The following is a 17780-nucleotide window of genomic DNA, read 5'->3' as shown; positions in this document are numbered from 1 at the left end:
TATATATATATATATATATATATCATATAAGTTATATGCTTGCACATCAACACGTTCATCTACAAGGGCCTTTCACCTATGTTTACATCAACGGACTCGCTTCCTATCGAACCACATCGCCCCTCATGTCTAGACCTAACATATACATACATCCACCCACACCTATATATATAATGTGGGCGTACTTATTCCCACTTATCTATTTGAAAATAACATACTCGATTAGATGTACGCTGGTATGTATACATATATACTCAAGCATGTACACGTATACATATATCAAATGAACACATACACGTATAGATTTATAGGTATGGTGTAGATATCGATATATGTACGCATACACACACCTGCATATAAATAACCACATATTGTGGCGTTTCATTGGTGTTAATTCGCGTGATATGCCGTACGGTGCATTTATAGTGCGCATGGGCGCGTCAGCATCATGCCACAGCACGTAGAAGCAATGCTATAAACGAGACCTAATAGTCCAATGCCTGTTTTCACGCATATAGATGTATTTTGTGTCAAGACAAGTCAACTGGAATACAGAACACCGAAAGGCCTCGACCATGGACTTTACAAAGGGTAATAAACACCCCCGTAGACGTGTTAACGAAGTCGAATTTAATCGCTTCGATCGCACAGCACTACATCAACCCGCAGAAAATTTTCACTCTGACGAGGTGACCGAACTTAACAAATCGGTCGACGATTATACCATTAAAATGGAAATCGCCCACTATGCGCATCATGCTGATGATGTAGCATACTTTGCGAATATTATTGCGTTTAAGCAAAAGCGCATTGATCAGTTACTTCAAGCCCAACGTGGACAAGACCACAGGGACAACCAGAAGTACAAGGGACAGATCAGTCGACTTAAGTCGAACTGGGATGTCAACAGTACGCAGATCGATTTTATGAACAACCATGACCTCGACACGCTAACACGTACGCTTAATGCGTTCACGGTCATGCTGGAGACGAATGATATCGCTTCCCAGCAATGGATTTCTGCCTTAATGCAGACGTTTGACCCTACAAGTACAAGTTATTTGATCCTGCAGGGACACCAGCATGAGCTAGACACTTATCGTGGCTGGCCAGCTGTGTGTTGGTTGGTTGGATCCTTATTAAGTAAGGACATGCGTAGCCCAGAACTGAGTTCAATTTTAACTGAACCAGCTGAGAACACGCCCATTCAGAGTTATATTCTGAAGCTAGATGCTGACCTAAAACGTCCAGATATAACAACGGACAAGGCACAGCGATGGTACGAGTTCCTGGTTATGCACGTGTTCTGTAAGAAATAAGGAATGACGACCGTGAGAGCCTGTACACCGAGTTGCGACGTAAACACGCGACTAAGGCTCGAGACAAGGGACATGAAACAAAGTTTCATCTATCCCGACTTACGTGGGAACAGTTTTATGAGGGAGCACACCGATCACGGGTACGTATCTAGGCCGACCTCAAACCAGAGACCCCAACATACATGTGGTCGCGACTCCACTATATCCACGCAACCCAATAAACGGGCACGCGCGGGGGCGAAGGACATGGAACCTCCATTTAAGGAGATTAATAAATATGCCGACGTACAGTGTGGGTATGACATGTACCAATTAACCCCTAACGGTTATTGGAATGGCAGACATGCATTCCCCTGTACACACTTTCTTATTAAGTGCGACAAGTGTGAGAAGACCAATGGCTATCACACTAAGTCTTGTGACAAAAAGCCCAACATTTAGTTGGAGTGAAGGTACTACCAGGTACGATCGTTACACAGACAATACAACGACTCTTTAGATGAGCGTGTAATAATCCCTGTATACTGCAATGGAAATAGAATCCTTGCGTTGATTGACCCTGGTTCAGAAATTTCATGTATATCCGATCGTTTTGCATTAATGAAAGATATCGAAAGGAGAACACAAACAACTTACCTCATTTTAGCTGATGATAAAACTGCTTAGTGTGATACCATGGCCACAGATATTAAAATCTCCCTGCCCGATGATAGGAATATCACTACCCAAGCTGTGATAGTTAAGATGTCACAGAAGTACGACATTATAGTCGGAATGAGTGATTTACTCACTCTAGGTATAACCGTAACTGGTTTACCAAGTAACATAGATTCATTAAAGGATCAGTCAGACGATAACTGTCTAAATCCATACAAGCCCCCGTCAGACACACTCAATGCATTGATACCAGACTTTGCAACCAAAATTATGGATCTGATTCTAGTTAATAAGAAGATAAAGATCACAGATTGGGCAAAATTTCGTTTTAACGACGGGTCTGCCAGCCTTGACTTAACCAAGGTGGACTTTACACAGTTAAAGTGTCCCTCAAGGAACAATGTATCCTGGAGACACGAGGCTGTGGTAAAAGAACAAGTTGAGAAATGGCTAGCAGATGGAGTGATAGAAAGTAACTATCAACAGACGCCAGTTAACTTGGCACTGCTAGCCGTAGACCAACATAACTCTGACGGATCGTTTAAGAAAGTCAGAGTATGTTTAGGTATGAGTCCAATAAATAAATTATTGCCAACTCATAGCTTTCACTTACCTCGTATTAACGAGCTACTGCGAAGGATGGAAGGTGCTACAGTATTTACAACTATAGACCTTACACAAGGAACCACACCGTAAATACCTTAGTTTTACGGGGAAAGGTACACAATACCGGTTCAGAGGTGCACCTTTCCGGTTACACTCTTTACCAACATTCTTCCAACAAGTAATGGAAGAAATGTTTGTAGACATGCCTAACGTGCAAGTCTATATAGATGACATAGTCATCTTTTCTAAGACTAAGGGTTAACACGCCGCATTAGTCAGACGAGTCCTTAAGAGACTCAACGAGAAAAACTTCAAGATTAACGAGAAGAAATGCCACTTCGCAATGAGCGAAATACAGCTCTTAGGCTACCGAATATCTGAGGAAGGTATTAAAATCGACCCCGGTAAGGTAGAACACCTGTTAGATTGGCGAACACCAACTACAGGAAGAGACGTTAACAGCATGTGTGGGTTTGTAAACTTCTTTTCAGATGGAGTACCACACTTGGCTGATTATCTTAACCTTTTGGACACTTAAAATGTCATAAAGGCAAACTAGGAGACTTGTGGACTAAATAGTGTGAGGAAGTATTTAAAGCGCTCAAACACGCAGTCCAGCAAGCCCCTGTTGTACAAGGACCAGTTGATGGCGTGCCGTTTGGAATAGCAACGGACGCCTCCGACTTAGCCTTAGGAGGAGTATTATATCAGGTTATAGATAACAAACCTAGATTTATACAATTCTTTAGTCGAGCAATGAATGCTTCACAGTTGAATTACTCAACTGTCAAACAAGAGCTATTAGCCATAGTGGCTGCTCTAACACACTTCCGAGATTACTTATACGGAACAGCATTTACGCTGATGTGTGATCAGAAATCTCTTCAATATATGAAAGAGATGAAACTCGACTCACAATTACTGAGTCGCTGGCATGATACAATATCAAAGTTTCATTTTGATAATAAACATCTGCCAGGAATACATAACCATTTACCGGATATGTTATCACGCTTCGTACCGGGCTTTAATAAATCCGTACGTGAGTTACTAGCCACTGACTGGAAATGTAATCCCAGGTGGTTTGAACTGGCCCAAAAGATATTTGGGGCACATACCATAGATATGTTTGCTGCACATCATAATGCACAACTATCGAATTACAGGACATTAAATCATCCTTTGGGAGACGCCTTTCAAATAGACCTCTCCAAACATAATACGTGGGCTAATCCACCATGGCAGTTAATTGCCCAGCTATTAAATTATGTTCAAATACATAAAGCTACCATCACGTTGTGTTGCCCATTACGGAGTAAAGATCCATGGCTCAATAAATTGATAAGCATGATACAATACGAGCCAATGTATTTAGATAGGGAAGTAGATACTTTCCTATATCAGGGTACCCGAGCCGTCCAGAAGACACCCTAGAGACATACTATAATATGTCGTATAGGTCCCATTGGAACAACCAAATGAACCCCTTCTGAGATATTCCTTAACAAGGTCAAAGAATCAGAGATTCCACTCTCTACCCAATTTCTCTACCCAATTGTTAAGCAGTTCAAAGGCAACACAGCATTTAAAGTCTGTGCACAAGAAATACAATCTACTAATGACACTACAGTTAAGAAGCGTCAGTCCCTAGCTATGGATAATATTACTTATTTCAAAAATGGCAAGTATGTATGATACAATGTATGAACATATGAAATGGCTCTCATAGTCGCTGTAGCGGTTCAGGAAAGATTGATGGGAAGAAGTGGTCAGTAAATTCCCGTTTGAAGCTTGGGCCAAGTGAGTCGACAATAGAAGATATGTGCTGAGTCAATTCGGGCCGGTGTTGACAAAATACTGTTACTATCGTATGTTCCATATATTCGTTTGCTGACCTACTAAGTAGAGTACCCATCTCTGTGGTACGGATCGGGTCTGCACCGTGTAGGGCCGCGGAATGGGTTAGTGCAGAGTACGAAATACCGAGAAGGACCAGGTTATCCGTCATAATCCGGTCGAGAAGCGAGGATGTGGGTAAGCCAATGCCACACCAGACCACGGATGAATTCGGTATGTGTTGGCTGGCCTGGATCGGAAGTATCATAGTCGGAACCAACAAGCGCGATGATTTGGTTTGAACCGATATTTAGAAGTATTATTTCAACAGCGTGATTAGCCGGGGTATGGGGAACATCTGTTGATGTGTCAGGGACGGGTGAGGGTACAGTGGTTCTTCAACATGCTGGAGAAAAGATCCAAGGTGTTCGTGGAGGGTCCAGATACCGTGGAAGTCGTGGCACTCCTGTAATTGCCGAAGGAGGTCAGGGCCAATGGGTGGCAGTTTCGGGCCTACCAGGATGCGTCGAATCAGTTCTTGGATGCAGGTAAAGTGGCTGGTAGTGAACTTGTGGCTACCGGGGCAGACAGGGCAGAGACAGCCGTCAGTCGCAATACCTGGTCGCAGCCATAGGGATAATATTATTTATTCAAAAATGGCAAGTATGTATGATACAATGTATGAACATATGATATGGCTCTCGTAGTCGCTGTAGTGGTTCAGGAAGGATTAATGGGAAGAAGTGGTCGTGTGTGTTCGAGTGTATATGATTCAGAAATGTGGTGTTATGCCAGGTTTCAACCACACACATAACATCAACCTGACTTAAAATCGATATAACGTTTAAACACTTATCTGTATGTGCTGCGTTGTCCATGTTGAGTCCTTGTGGGTTGAAGAGCGTCATCCTCATTGGGCCTAAAATTGTTCATCATCGGTCAATACTACTGGGCTCTCCTCTTTGACGATGTCAGCCATTTCTATATCATTGACTGTCATCGAAGAGTCCGTCGTGGAAAGCTGAGGCTTCGTATTGCTATCCATCGTGTCGGATGATTGTCTCGGGGAGACCGTTGGTATATGAAGTCGTCCGGGTTCCGTACGCGCTGATTCTTTAGCGTTTACCGGGATTCGCGGGTTAAGTGAGAAGAGGTTTTTATCGTGGTTTGCTTGATAAGCCTTCTGGAGACGGTCCGCGGTAGATTGGAGGATGTCTGCGTTTGTGGAGTTGACAAGTGGGCTCAGTAGTGCATCCATGCTGCGGGCAAGAATTTTTGGCGCTCGTTCATGTGTGCAGCGGGCCTCCCGCTTGGTGCGGAGATAGTGAATTAAAGCTGCTTTCGTATCGTCGGGATGTTGTTGGGAGCGGGGGTCGATGTTTTCATCAAGCTACCATTTCCACGTAAGGGCTGCATGTCGTTTCATCTGGGCGACAGAGTCGCTAGGAACACAAATGCGGATGAAACTGGTGGAGCTTCCGCGGCGATTTGGTTGAGATACGGAAGATACCAGAGAAAGTGGTGGCGATTGAGGGCTGGTTGGGCATGTCAGTATTTTTCAAATACTGATTGGGATGGGGGCTTGCCGTTAGGGAAAATTGCTATGAAGAGTTTTGTCCGGCATCGGGCGGCCCACCACTTTCGTTAAAAGGTGTTCGGGTACTGGCGGCTGCGATTGGGACTGAGAAGCTGGTGGGTCGGGCGTTTTTTAGGGCTCGGTTTTGCAGGTTTGTCCACTTTTGAGCGGTAGCTGGGAGACTCACTGCTGCTATTGGGCGCCTGTGACCGCGGTCTTTTTGCAGGCGGAACAGGCGGGCTTGTGGAGCCAAATCGGAAAGTGTCGGGTATTGAAGCACGGCTTTTGAAAAATGAACCAATTTTCAGAGGGCTATGAAAAAGACCAAAAAAAAGAAAATCATACCCATTGCCCGGGAGCCTCTGACCCTCAGAAGGGCGTAGGCTGAAGCTGCTGCTGTAGAGTGTAGGGCGTATTTAGGCGAGAGTAGAGAAGAGGAGAGAGAGAGAACAAAAATAAGTTCAACATAGTCTAAATTATACACAAAAATCTAAATATTTCGTAAACACTGTTTCAAAAAATCAAATGGTCATATTTTCTACAATTACATATCTGAAATATATTTCTAGGTCAAATCTCGTTTTTGAATTTTTATAAATACATATTTTTCCGGATTTATGTTTCAATTTATACAGTAGAAGGCTATCAGATTTCTTTTTGGATTTTTTTTTTCAAAACGACATCAGCTGCCCTATTTATTATTAAAAACTAAATGTTTTGTTTAAAAAACAAACAAGTAAAAATCGTTAAAAAATAGCCCCTGAAAGAACAAATTCTTTAAAAATAAAACAATCAATATATATATTCCTAACCAAATTTTGTTTAAAAAATATATATATTTACACACAATTCCATAGCCTTCTAAAATAGACCAATTCAAAAGTAATTATTTAAAAAATACATATACCGAATTCGTTCCTCTTTTTTAAAATAAATTAATAAATAAATAGTAGAATCTGATTTTTACAAGGCCCTTGAGTCTTTGACCATCTGGATTTTGTGGTCTCTAAGCGCAGTCTGCGGCTTGCGATTACTCTCAGTCTTACTCTATCTCTCTACTACTCTAGTAGAGAGTAGAGAGGTGAATGAAGTGAGTTGTAATCTGTACTACTCTGAATAGAGTAGTAGAAACGTTTTGACAATAAAAATACACTGTTAACTGTATAAGTGTAGAGTGTAGACTTTAGTTTTAGACTGAGGCCTGGAGCCTTATGGAGGCCTGGGGGCTTAGGGCCCATCAGTCATCAGTCATCACAGTCATCAGTCATCACTTATTGGAATTTGGAGGCTGCCTAAAGCCTACGGCCCTACGCTTTCTCTATAGAGTAGACACACGCACACACTCTCTCTAATAGTAGAGTTAGAGAGCTAAGTCGCTAAGTCTGTACTAGGAAACCTAGGGATAATAATATTTATTTTTGCAATAAATAAAATTATCCCTAGGAAACTGTAACCGACAAGTTCGCCCAGTCTTACAGACTTACACCTGCTAGGAGTCTAGGACTCTGGGACCCTATGCTCTGTAGCTTTGGGGTTGGGGCCCTAGAATGGAACGAGGACTTTAGGAGTGTGGGACTTGTGAAGTTGTGACTTGTGACAAGTTGTGAGTTGTGCACTTGGGGGAGGCTGCCCTCCGCCCGACTGAGTCGCTGAGAGAGAGTATGGCCATAGGGTATTGGCCAAGACTGATTTTTTTCAAGTTTTATGAGTTAAAACTTACAACTCACAAGTAACACTGCCACAAATCATAAGTCACAACTCATCACACTGATGACTGTCTGACACAAAGAGTCAGACTCATCAAGTATTTTGTACAGATTCAGTCTTCTTGGAGTTTTGACTTCTTTGTCCCACTCCCCATCGCTTCTCAAGAAGTTCTCGTTGTCTCGCTGTTTCGCGTGCTCGAGTGTGACTGTGACTGTCACAGTGCAACTGTGTGTGCTGTGAACACTTAGTCACTCACTGAACACTGAACAGTGCGTGTACTTTGTCTTTTGTAGTCATGTGAGTTGTAACGTATGTGACAGTGTGTGTGTGACACAGTAACAGTAACTGTATCAGTCTATGTGTCTGACTGTCTGTGACTCCGCGTGAGACTGCGTGTGTGTAGAAGAATACTCTAGAGAAAGAGTGAGAGGCTCTCTACTACTACTACCAGTAGTAGTAGAGGTCCACTCTAGTAGGGATAATATTATTTATTTCAAAAATGGCAAGTATGTATGATACAATGTAGGAACATACGGTATGGCTCTCATAGTCGCTGTAGTGGTTCAGGAAAGATTGATGGGAAGAAGTGGTCAGTAAATTCCCATTTGAAGCTTGGGCCAAGTGAGTCGACAATGGAAGATATGCGCTGAGTCAATTCGGGCCGGTGTTGTCAAAACACTGTTACCATCGAATGTTCCATATATTCGCTTGCTGACCTACTAAGTAGAGTACCCACCTCTGTGGTACGGATCGGGTCTGCGCCGTGTAGTGCCGCGGAATGGGTTAGTGCAGAGTAGTAGTGGAGTTGTAAATATGTGGACTGTGGAGTTTGCTGTTTTGGACTGTGGACTGTGGACTGTGGACGGTGAATATGTCGTGTGGACTGTGGACTGTGGACTGTGGACTGAGTGTGGAGTGTGGACTGTGGACTGAGTGTGGAGTGTGGACTGTGGACTCACCGGACTGTAGAGCAAAGCTAATTACATAACTTAACCTGTAAAACCTATACAGTATATTACCTCTATATAACGTCTACATTTTCAAAAAATAGACGTAAATACGTCAAAAGAACTATGTTTACTACCTTCCGAAATATAATTTTCCAAAACCTATTTTTAAAAAATAAATAATAATTTGGAATCTGTTTCATTGAACATCATATGCTCATTATAAAGATTCCACTTCCCGATAAAATATCTCACATGGTTACAAATTAGGTCTGGAGTAATCCAAATCATTGTATATTGTGACCGAAAATTGGAATATGACTGCCACATGACTCTTTTCATTACATTGGGGGGTAATTTTTTTAGCCATTTAATATAATATACGTCCACAATAGACGTAAAGGCACAGAATGAAAATACTCAGTTAGTATACGTATTTACCTTACGCATTGAATATAAACGTAAATACGCTTTACAATACGAGCTGTGCAGCTGTGCTGTGAAATTTCGAGTCGTTGAGACTGTGCCTCTGTGGTGATGAGTTTGGAACTGTGGACTACAATACGTATGAAATAAATACTCCAAATACTCTTTATAGTCACTATTCTTTGACACAGTCACGGACTGCAGAATTATAGGTAGTAATTTATTCAGTGCGAGCGCATCAGCTGCATTCAGCGGTGTTGTCAACTCGTCGAGACTCGAGAGTCGAGAGTCGAGCTGGACTCGAGACTAGTCTTCACGACTTTCGACTCACGAATATCGACCTAACCTCAACCGTTTTTCGTTAAAACTTTTATAAGTCGACTAAAAAAATACGTTTACGTTAAACTTCTATTGCAAATGTGGTCCTTTGTATGCTCAGAGGTGCACCTTGCGGGTATAAACATTTAGGTGTGTACTGTTTTGATCATATGAAGTAGTTCTATAAAAGAACTTAGGTAGGCCCTCCTGATCAGTACTATAGACGTTATAACATTTTAAAAATGAATAAATATGCGTTTATGTTTAACTTCTATTTCATAACCCCATAACGTAATGAGCTTAGGTGTCGACTGGTGAGTGTTCTCTTGTGTCGTGTCGTTTACAAAATAGGAATAAGTAAATGTTTTTTTTTGGAGTCTCAGCTCTATTCTCTTTCTCAAAAAATCTGAGAGAGAGAGAGAGAGAGTGAGTCTAACTTTTTATTAATAAAAAAAAATCAGAAATGCAGAAATGCAGATTCAGAACAACAAACTGCAGCAGTCAGCCAGTTAAAATACACAGCAGTGTTGCTGGCTGTACTTTTGCAGTGGCAAAACTACCAGCTAACCATTGCACTTCTTGTTATTTTTATGTTTACTGATAAGACTACTCTACGAGGAGTGAAGGACAGACAGCAGATATAACTGCAAATCATAAAATGGGTGGGGCTTTTTTTATTGGATTTAGACCCACTATAGAAGTTGCACAATCCAATAAACACGTTCACTGTCTGTCTCATTTTTATAGTAGTAGAGTGAATCAGTGAGAGAGACGGTTCCTGACTGTAGACTGTAGACTGTAGAGTGTAGAATGTAGAACTGTAGACTGTAGACTGTAGCCTAGGGAGTGAGGGCTACGACTCCTACGACTCTGAGTCTTAGACTCAGGAGTCAGGACAGGACTGGGGACGGAGTATGGACTAGGAAGTATCGGGGACTGGTAACACATGGGCACTTGGGCTATTGGTCCTGGATAGTGGGGAGTGATAGCCTGATATGTTTTAGGGTTTTTTTGTAACACATGGGCACTTGGGCTATTGGTCCTGGATAGTGGGGAGTGATAGCCTGATAGAGATAGGACTCACTTATTGGGGCAAGGCTTTTGTCCTTGGTCTATGCTACCTTGGTCCTCGACTCCTTGGTCCTTGGTCCTCGGAGTCAAAACTCAAAAGAAGTGAAAAGTAACCAACTGTTTTTTGAATATTGTTTTAAAAAATGCTCGATTGTTTTGAAAAATCAAATAAAATTGGTAGCATATGAATCTGGTTTGTTTGTTTTTAAAAATTATGTAAGTGAAAAGTGACTTTTTTTATTCACAAAGACTGTTTCAGTTTTTATTAGTTGGCTATGGCCTACGGGGCATTGGGCTATGGACAGTCACAAACTTGTGACAGCGTTTGTAAAGCAACAATAAATAAAAATCATTCGAAGAAAGTATTTTTCATACAGTATTATACTAAAAATCTATATAAAATAAATACAGTATTGAAAAAGATAGTGTTTGGTGATAATTGATATATATATAAAAAACAAAAATATTTTTAAAACGTCATAAATATTTATATATTAATTCACCGCTTGTAAAAAAAAAGCCGCATTTTGGTTGTAAAAAAGAGAAATAAAAATGTTTATTTGATGGTTCATTGATCGTTCCATTCATCATAGCCTCCTTCTGCTCTGAGTCTCTGACTCTGAGTGACTGAGTGTTCTAAATATGTAATTCCTAAATTAAAAAAAAATAGGACAGAGGCTAAATATGGACGGTTGACCTTTGTTTTCTTTTTTGTTTATTTCTATATGATTTTTGTTTGCTTTTGTTTTTAAAAAACAGATCAAAAATCATGTTTGACTAGTTTAAAAAGATAGTACTGTACAAAAAAATTGTCAACTGACAAAAACTAAAAAACTCTAATAAATATTTACGTTTTTGCATGGCCCTCTGGATTTGGGTCTCGAGCAGAAATCAGGTTTCTTCGGAGACAAATCGTAAATTTAGAGCATACTCAAATCCAGAGGGCTATGGTTTTTGTAAAAATAGTAAAATATTGAGGGCGAAGTTGAGAAAAAATAAATCAGGGTAGGATAAATATATGGTTCGAATCGGCATGCTTTAAAATTGATATTTTTTAAACCTGATTTTCTTATCGATATAGCTAAATCCAAAGATAGATCCTAAAAGGGTGATTTGATAACAAAATTATATATTTTGTACCTATTTTTGGCTTTACAGATAAGGAAGTCAGGCCAGTTTTCTGGTATACCGATGGAGTTGACTAAAAGATCCTAGATTCCAATTTTGAACAATACAATATACTGAATCTTTTTCAGTTCAAAGACCCGGATTTCCATAGTTTTCTTTTTTATAGGGTTCAGCCGTTTTTATAAACAAATAGGTCATATCATAACTTTTCTTTTGGTTTGTTTAAAAAAAAAGGGTTCTTTCTTCTTAACACCCCATCCATAGACAAAGGGGTCTCGATTTTAAAGAACCAAACCTAATTTACTATATCCGGTTTTGGACATAAAAATCCCAATTTTATTTTCTAGACTTTTTCTAAAAACAATTCAAAAGAATTTTGCGAAGGAGCCAAGTTGATAGCCCTACTGGTTCATACAGCTGTATCGATTTATGAACAGGATTGTGCACTTTTTCGACCTTGTCAAATCTTGGATTTCCAGGTCGCGTATTAGCAGTTTGAACCTTCAAAGGGTTCTAATATATAATAAATACATGTATTATTAGTTCAGAAATCATCTTTGAGGTATAGAAGAAGGCTTATTATGCTTGCTCAAAATCACCATTTATGTGCATGCGTGTCCATCAATGACGACCATGTGGTGTGCATATTCAATTATATGTCTTCAATATGATTTTCAGACCTTCGTTATATCTATATAAGCATAATTAAACCATAATGCTGTTATTGTAATTGTTTGTAGGTGAATAGGTAGTGAATTTTGGCAAAAAGTTCAGGAAATGAGATTTCATCGTGCAATCGATGGATGACGTAAACACACTCTTTCTCGATTTTAGCAGCTGTAGCTTGCATTACGGCTATAAGAATGCATATACGATATTGTTTTGGCAATAATTGTACGTGACAACTTTGAAACTTTACTAATTATGCATATTTAGACCCAATAATCGCGTTTTGGAGGTTTCCGATGTAGTGTTAGACTCCTTTAGAAGGTGTTCTACTTGTACTACGACCTTTGCGCCTTCACAGATCTTTTACGAAATACTTAATCTTGAAATATGCCAATAAATATTGGGAACAAATTGAAGTCCAGATTTAGTAAATCAGGAACGCTTCTTTATTTTTGGCCCTATTTTAACCCCTTAGTACATGAATGGGGTGTTAAAAAAAAGAATAACTTTTACATTTTTTAAATTTATATATATATATCATCTGACGGTCTGACCGACTCTGACCCCATGCTGTAAATATTTTTATAAAAGTTGTTTGATTTTGTGACAATAATTTTGGGTTTGTTGTTTCTATTTGATGTTTTGTTTTTGTTGAAAATTCAAAAAAAAATTACAAAATCATTAAATATATGGCGGACGGCGGCGGCGGCTAATATGTATAAATATTGTCGATAAATCGCTGGAAGTCTGGAACTGAAAGGCCTGGTTTAAAAAAAAAAGAAGAAGACGGTGGTTAATGCCTGGCCGGCCCTCTACTTTCGGCCTGTGGCGCCTGCCATTGTAGAATGTCGGGGACTTTCTCGGTGAGTGGACGTCGCGTGTGTGCCGTGAGAAATTGGGCTATCAACCAGGCATTTCGTGGAAATTATGTACAAATATGTAAAAATACAGGAGCAAAATGACGATACCGTTGCATGACCTCAATTATAAATGGGGCAAATTATTTAACAAAAACCGGACAGACAACACGATAGAGAGTAGAAACTCTTTTGGACCGACTTTGCCTTGAAAACCCTAGTATGTGTGAAACATAAATACTAGGGTTTATCCGCGGTCCGGATACATAAAAACTAAATCTCACCTTCTCGGATCTGGGACATGATGTACAAAAAGCCGAGACGCCAGCGACGTATCCACTCGCATAAGGAATTCGAAAACAAACAAAACAACATTTTATGTAAATATTTTTAAAAATAAACTCTAGTAGCATAGCCGTACGTGAATCCTGGACAGACAGCGTGCGTTGCCGTGCACGATTCGGACACTTACGCAGATTCTCCTTCACTATATTAATGAAGAACAATCGCAATCACCCCTCACATTAGTTGCAATCGTTTTATTCAAATTCCTGCAACCGATATGTTTTCTCGGTTGGCAATCGCTACTGCCGCGCTGGCAATTTCTGCCGTAAATGCACAGAATGCCACCTCAGCGGCCCCAGCGACTACAGCGGCCGCCGCGACCACAGAGGTCAGGATCTGTTACCATGACGATGATTATTCAGAAGCAACTACGGAGCTCACGAAGACACTCAGTGATGCCATGCCTCAGTACACTTTCACTCTCGTCCTATCCACCAGCGAAGCTGATGCTCTGGAAAGACTAGCTGCTGGCGAATGTGACTTCATGGAGGCCGACATGGGGTCTATCCAGGATATCGAGGACACATTACAGACTATCGCCGTTGTCCAGAACGAAGATAAGCGTACCCACTATGTAACAATTGCTGTTGTATTAGATGACCCGTCAACCGACAACATCCAATATTTGGCTGACACTAAAGGGTTGCGTTCTTGCCACACTGGTTACTCTAGGACAGCTGGCATGCAAATGCCCTTGGGCTATGGTGCTCGTACTGGAGTGATACCGAGTGTCAACAACAACCACGTTGAAACCGTCTTAGGCTATTTCACAGGGGGATCGTGCGCATACGATGATGTTGATAGACGTATTTGTCAGAATTGTATGATTGGAGACGAGTGCGATGCATCGTATTCCGACTATGACGGATCTCTAAGATGTCTTTTAGATGGCCTCGGTGATGTAGCATTCTTGAAGGACTCTACGTTCCCGGATAACTGCGGCGATAACGCAGTAACCAAAGCCGACTGGTGTGGTACTAAGCAGGTTCGTCAGATAGAGGTCTTTGCCAACTCCCCAACGCATGTAATCGTCAGTTCTAAAACAATGGACCCAACTATGCTAGCAGATCTCCAGGCTGGTTTCCTGACCATTAACACTCCATACATATCCGGAACTCACGGCTATCAGTACGAGACACTTGAACAGCACCAGATAGTTTCTCAGAATTACCTGGACAACCAGGATTGCTACCCCGGCTCTTCAACAGGACGAGCCTGTGTCACTGGTCGTCGTGGAACCACTGAAGACCCACTTGTTATGGCCACTGTGAACTACAACGCTGAAGCCGATGCTGCACTGAGTGCATACTTTTCTCCCATTGTGGTCAAGACAATTCCCGTCGAATCCGAAGCCGAGGGAGTATCGCGTGTTCTGGATGGTACCGCCTCTTTCACTGACTCTGACTCTGGTTCGTCTGTGGCCCATCTAGATGATCTAGAGAGTGTTGCGGTTGCCAAGTCGGCTGATGCAGGTACCGCTTCATACAATGCGCAAGCTTGGGTGTTGCGTTCATCCGGAATTCGTTCATTTGTCGAGACCAAGGGTAAACGTTCTTGCCACACTGGATACGAGAAGAGTGCTGGTATGTACATGCCCACCGGTTGGGCCACAGGCCGCAGATTGATGACCGCTCTAGACACACTTACGGATACTGTCACCGAGTACTGGTCCAAATCTTGCGCGCTTCCCGAGATTGACACCGCATGTCCTGGCGAGACTTACGAGAATTATGGTAACTACGAAGGTGCTCTAAGATGTCTGAGTGAAGGCCTAGGAGACGTTGCCTTCATCAAGGATACCACCTATGCTGACAGCTGTACTGGAACCACGGCCGCTAGTTGGTGCCATGAGCTTACTGATTATGAGATCATAGCCGAATTCGGAGCCTCACCCACGCACGCTATCGTACGCACTCAGGCCACAACTGGGATATTATCGACTCTCATTCCTACTCTGACCACTAAGTTTGCCGCAATGGAGTCGGGTCCTGTTATGGCCTACTTTGATCAGGACTATGGCTTCACAGATACCGAGACACTTGAGGCCCACTTCGGAAACTACAAGGAGACTGTAGCTTGTATGCCCGAGGCCAACACGTTTGTCGGCACTTCGGCGCCCGACTGTACCATGATGGAGCCAAAGGATGGAAGCGCCACACTGCCTGTGCGTATGGCATATGCCGGTGATGCTTCCAACGCGGACCTACTTCGCACAACTTTGGCTGAAATCAGTGGACTGAACATTGTTGTGAGTGTTGTAGACAGCGAGGAGACTGCTAATCAGCAGGTTATGAACCGTGACGCCGATTTTAGTTATGTTGACGCGGCTACGACCCTATCTGGCCTAAACTACGGTTTGGATACTATCGCCGTCGAGTTGTTAACCCGCAATGGATTACCCTACTACAACGCTGGTGCCCTAGTGAAGGCAAGTAGTGGTATCACTACTTACGCTGAGACTGAGAGAAAGCGCTCATGCCATACTGGATTCTCTAAGAGTGCGGGTATGTATATGCCTGTCGGTTATGGTGTGCGTAACATGATCATTAATGAGAAGGATACTCTTCAGGACACCGTTTCTGAATTCTGGAGTGCTGGACAGTGTGCAGCGCCTGTACTTTGCTCTATCTGTGATAGCCTAAATAGTGCCGACGGATGGGCTAATAATGCTGAGTGCCCCGCTAACGAGATGAACTACTCTGATTACGATGGTGCTCTGGAGTGCATGTTGAGAGGCGCTGGAGACGTTGCTTTCATCCGTACAACTACTTTCGATGAGGTTTGTGGTGTTACTGGTGCTCCTGATTGGTGTGTACCGGCTTCCGAGGTTCTGTTGATTCAGGACTTTGGACAGGTCCCGTCTCACCCAATGGTATACCGCCAGGGAGATATCACCTCTGGCGCTCAGAGTGCGCTTACGAACGCTGTTGTTTCTCAGGGTGCCGATTCTAAGCTTGCTGAGATCCTCGGAACTGGTGGTTTCCAAGCCAGAAGCTTGTCCGAGCACACAGAGGTAAGTTGCTGCTACAGTACTTGGCGTTTTGTGTCCTAAATTGTGTTGTATTTCCGTTCTCTCTTCATTTTCGGTTGCCTTCATATTTCTAATTGATATTTATTCTGCGCGTTCAGGAATACCGCAACAATGTTGGATGTGTCCCCGGCATCGCTGACGAGATTTCTACCACCGGCTGTGTGAAGACTTCAAGCGCCAGTAGTTCGGGTACTTCACAAGCTGACAGCGAAGTCACCAGCGCAGGATCTACCGACAGCGGTGACAGTGATTCAGCCGAGGATCTAGCAATTGCTGCTTTGTGTATTGCCATTTTGGCCCTTATCTTGGCCCCCGTCGTCGCTTATTTCGTCGCGAGAAAGATGTATGTGCGTTGGGCGTCACGTGCTGTAGGCCAGCACCGCAAATTTTCGGACATGGACCCCGAGTCAGTAACCAATGTTAACACTAACGCCGCCATCAACGAGAGTGGTATCCCCGAGCGCACTGTGTAGGTATCGGCTTCTAGATGGTCGAATTAGTAAGAGGTTCGAATCCAATCAAGAGTCCTCGCTCTATTATTATTATCAATTTGCCAGTCGAGACTGTTTGTAGAGATGCAACCCCAGACATACCAAGGTTGATCCTTAGAATACTTTCATGTCGGTTGTATTGGCTGCAATACGGCACAATCAGGTGTGTATCATGATCATCCGGTCATGTGTGTTTCGCACTAGCATTAAGGACATATTGGCAACTTCAGCTGCTGTGATCATCTGGTCGCGTATGTTTTGCAAGCTGAGTTCCACTAAGGAGATTCGAATCTTTTCTGTACATAGTATGAGATTATCGGCATTGCAAGGGATAGTATGCCCTTCATGCCTCATTAAAAGACAACAATAAAATTAGCTATACTCACTAAAACTCTTCTGAAACCCATATATGTACTCCAAAATCATTTACATAAGTATTTATACCCACATCTGTACATACTCGTGCCTTCAATAGTTCGGACTTTTGTCGTCTTTCTTTGGATATTATCGTTGGATTGTTAGACTACACTTCGCACATGCACGCACGCAGGCATACACAAATCTATCCGATCCTCTACCCCACACACACACGCAGAAACAGACAAAGACGCACACAAACATATATATACATACATATGCATATATATACATATGCATAGATATTTATATATATATATATACATTATTGAATGTGCGTATATATATATATATATTCAAGTACATATATATAAACACACAGACACGTATATATATATATATATGAATGAATGCATACCTAAATACATACATTCATTCA

The 17780-nt window shown here is 42.0% G+C and overlaps 2 protein-coding genes across 2 annotated transcripts; both read left to right on the top strand.

Annotated features, from left to right (window-relative positions):
* Positions 1 to 8200: 8200 nt before the first annotated feature.
* SARC_07784 (hypothetical protein) lies at positions 8201 to 8782 on the top strand (the record flags this gene model as incomplete). The annotated part of the gene is made up of 2 exons (XM_014298263.1): positions 8201 to 8207; positions 8429 to 8782. 2 exons carry the CDS (start codon positions 8201 to 8203, stop codon positions 8632 to 8634), a joined length of 213 nt encoding a protein of 70 aa, XP_014153738.1. The 3' UTR covers positions 8635 to 8782.
* A 4689-nt stretch (positions 8783 to 13471) lies between these two features.
* On the top strand, positions 13472 to 17411 carry SARC_07783 (hypothetical protein). The gene is made up of 2 exons (XM_014298262.1): positions 13472 to 16475; positions 16592 to 17411. The coding sequence occupies exons 1-2, from the start codon at positions 13680 to 13682 to the stop codon at positions 16964 to 16966; spliced, it is 3171 nt and encodes a 1056-aa protein (XP_014153737.1). The 5' UTR covers positions 13472 to 13679; the 3' UTR covers positions 16967 to 17411.
* The last annotated feature ends 369 nt before the right edge of the window (positions 17412 to 17780 follow it).

The sequence above is a fragment of the Sphaeroforma arctica genome (genome assembly GCF_001186125.1).
Source record: "Sphaeroforma arctica JP610 unplaced genomic scaffold supercont1.640, whole genome shotgun sequence".
Lineage (NCBI taxonomy): Eukaryota > Ichthyosporea > Ichthyophonida > Sphaeroforma > Sphaeroforma arctica.
The sequence above is the reverse complement of the archived record's forward strand: the minus strand, read 5'-3'. Positions and strand labels throughout refer to the sequence as shown.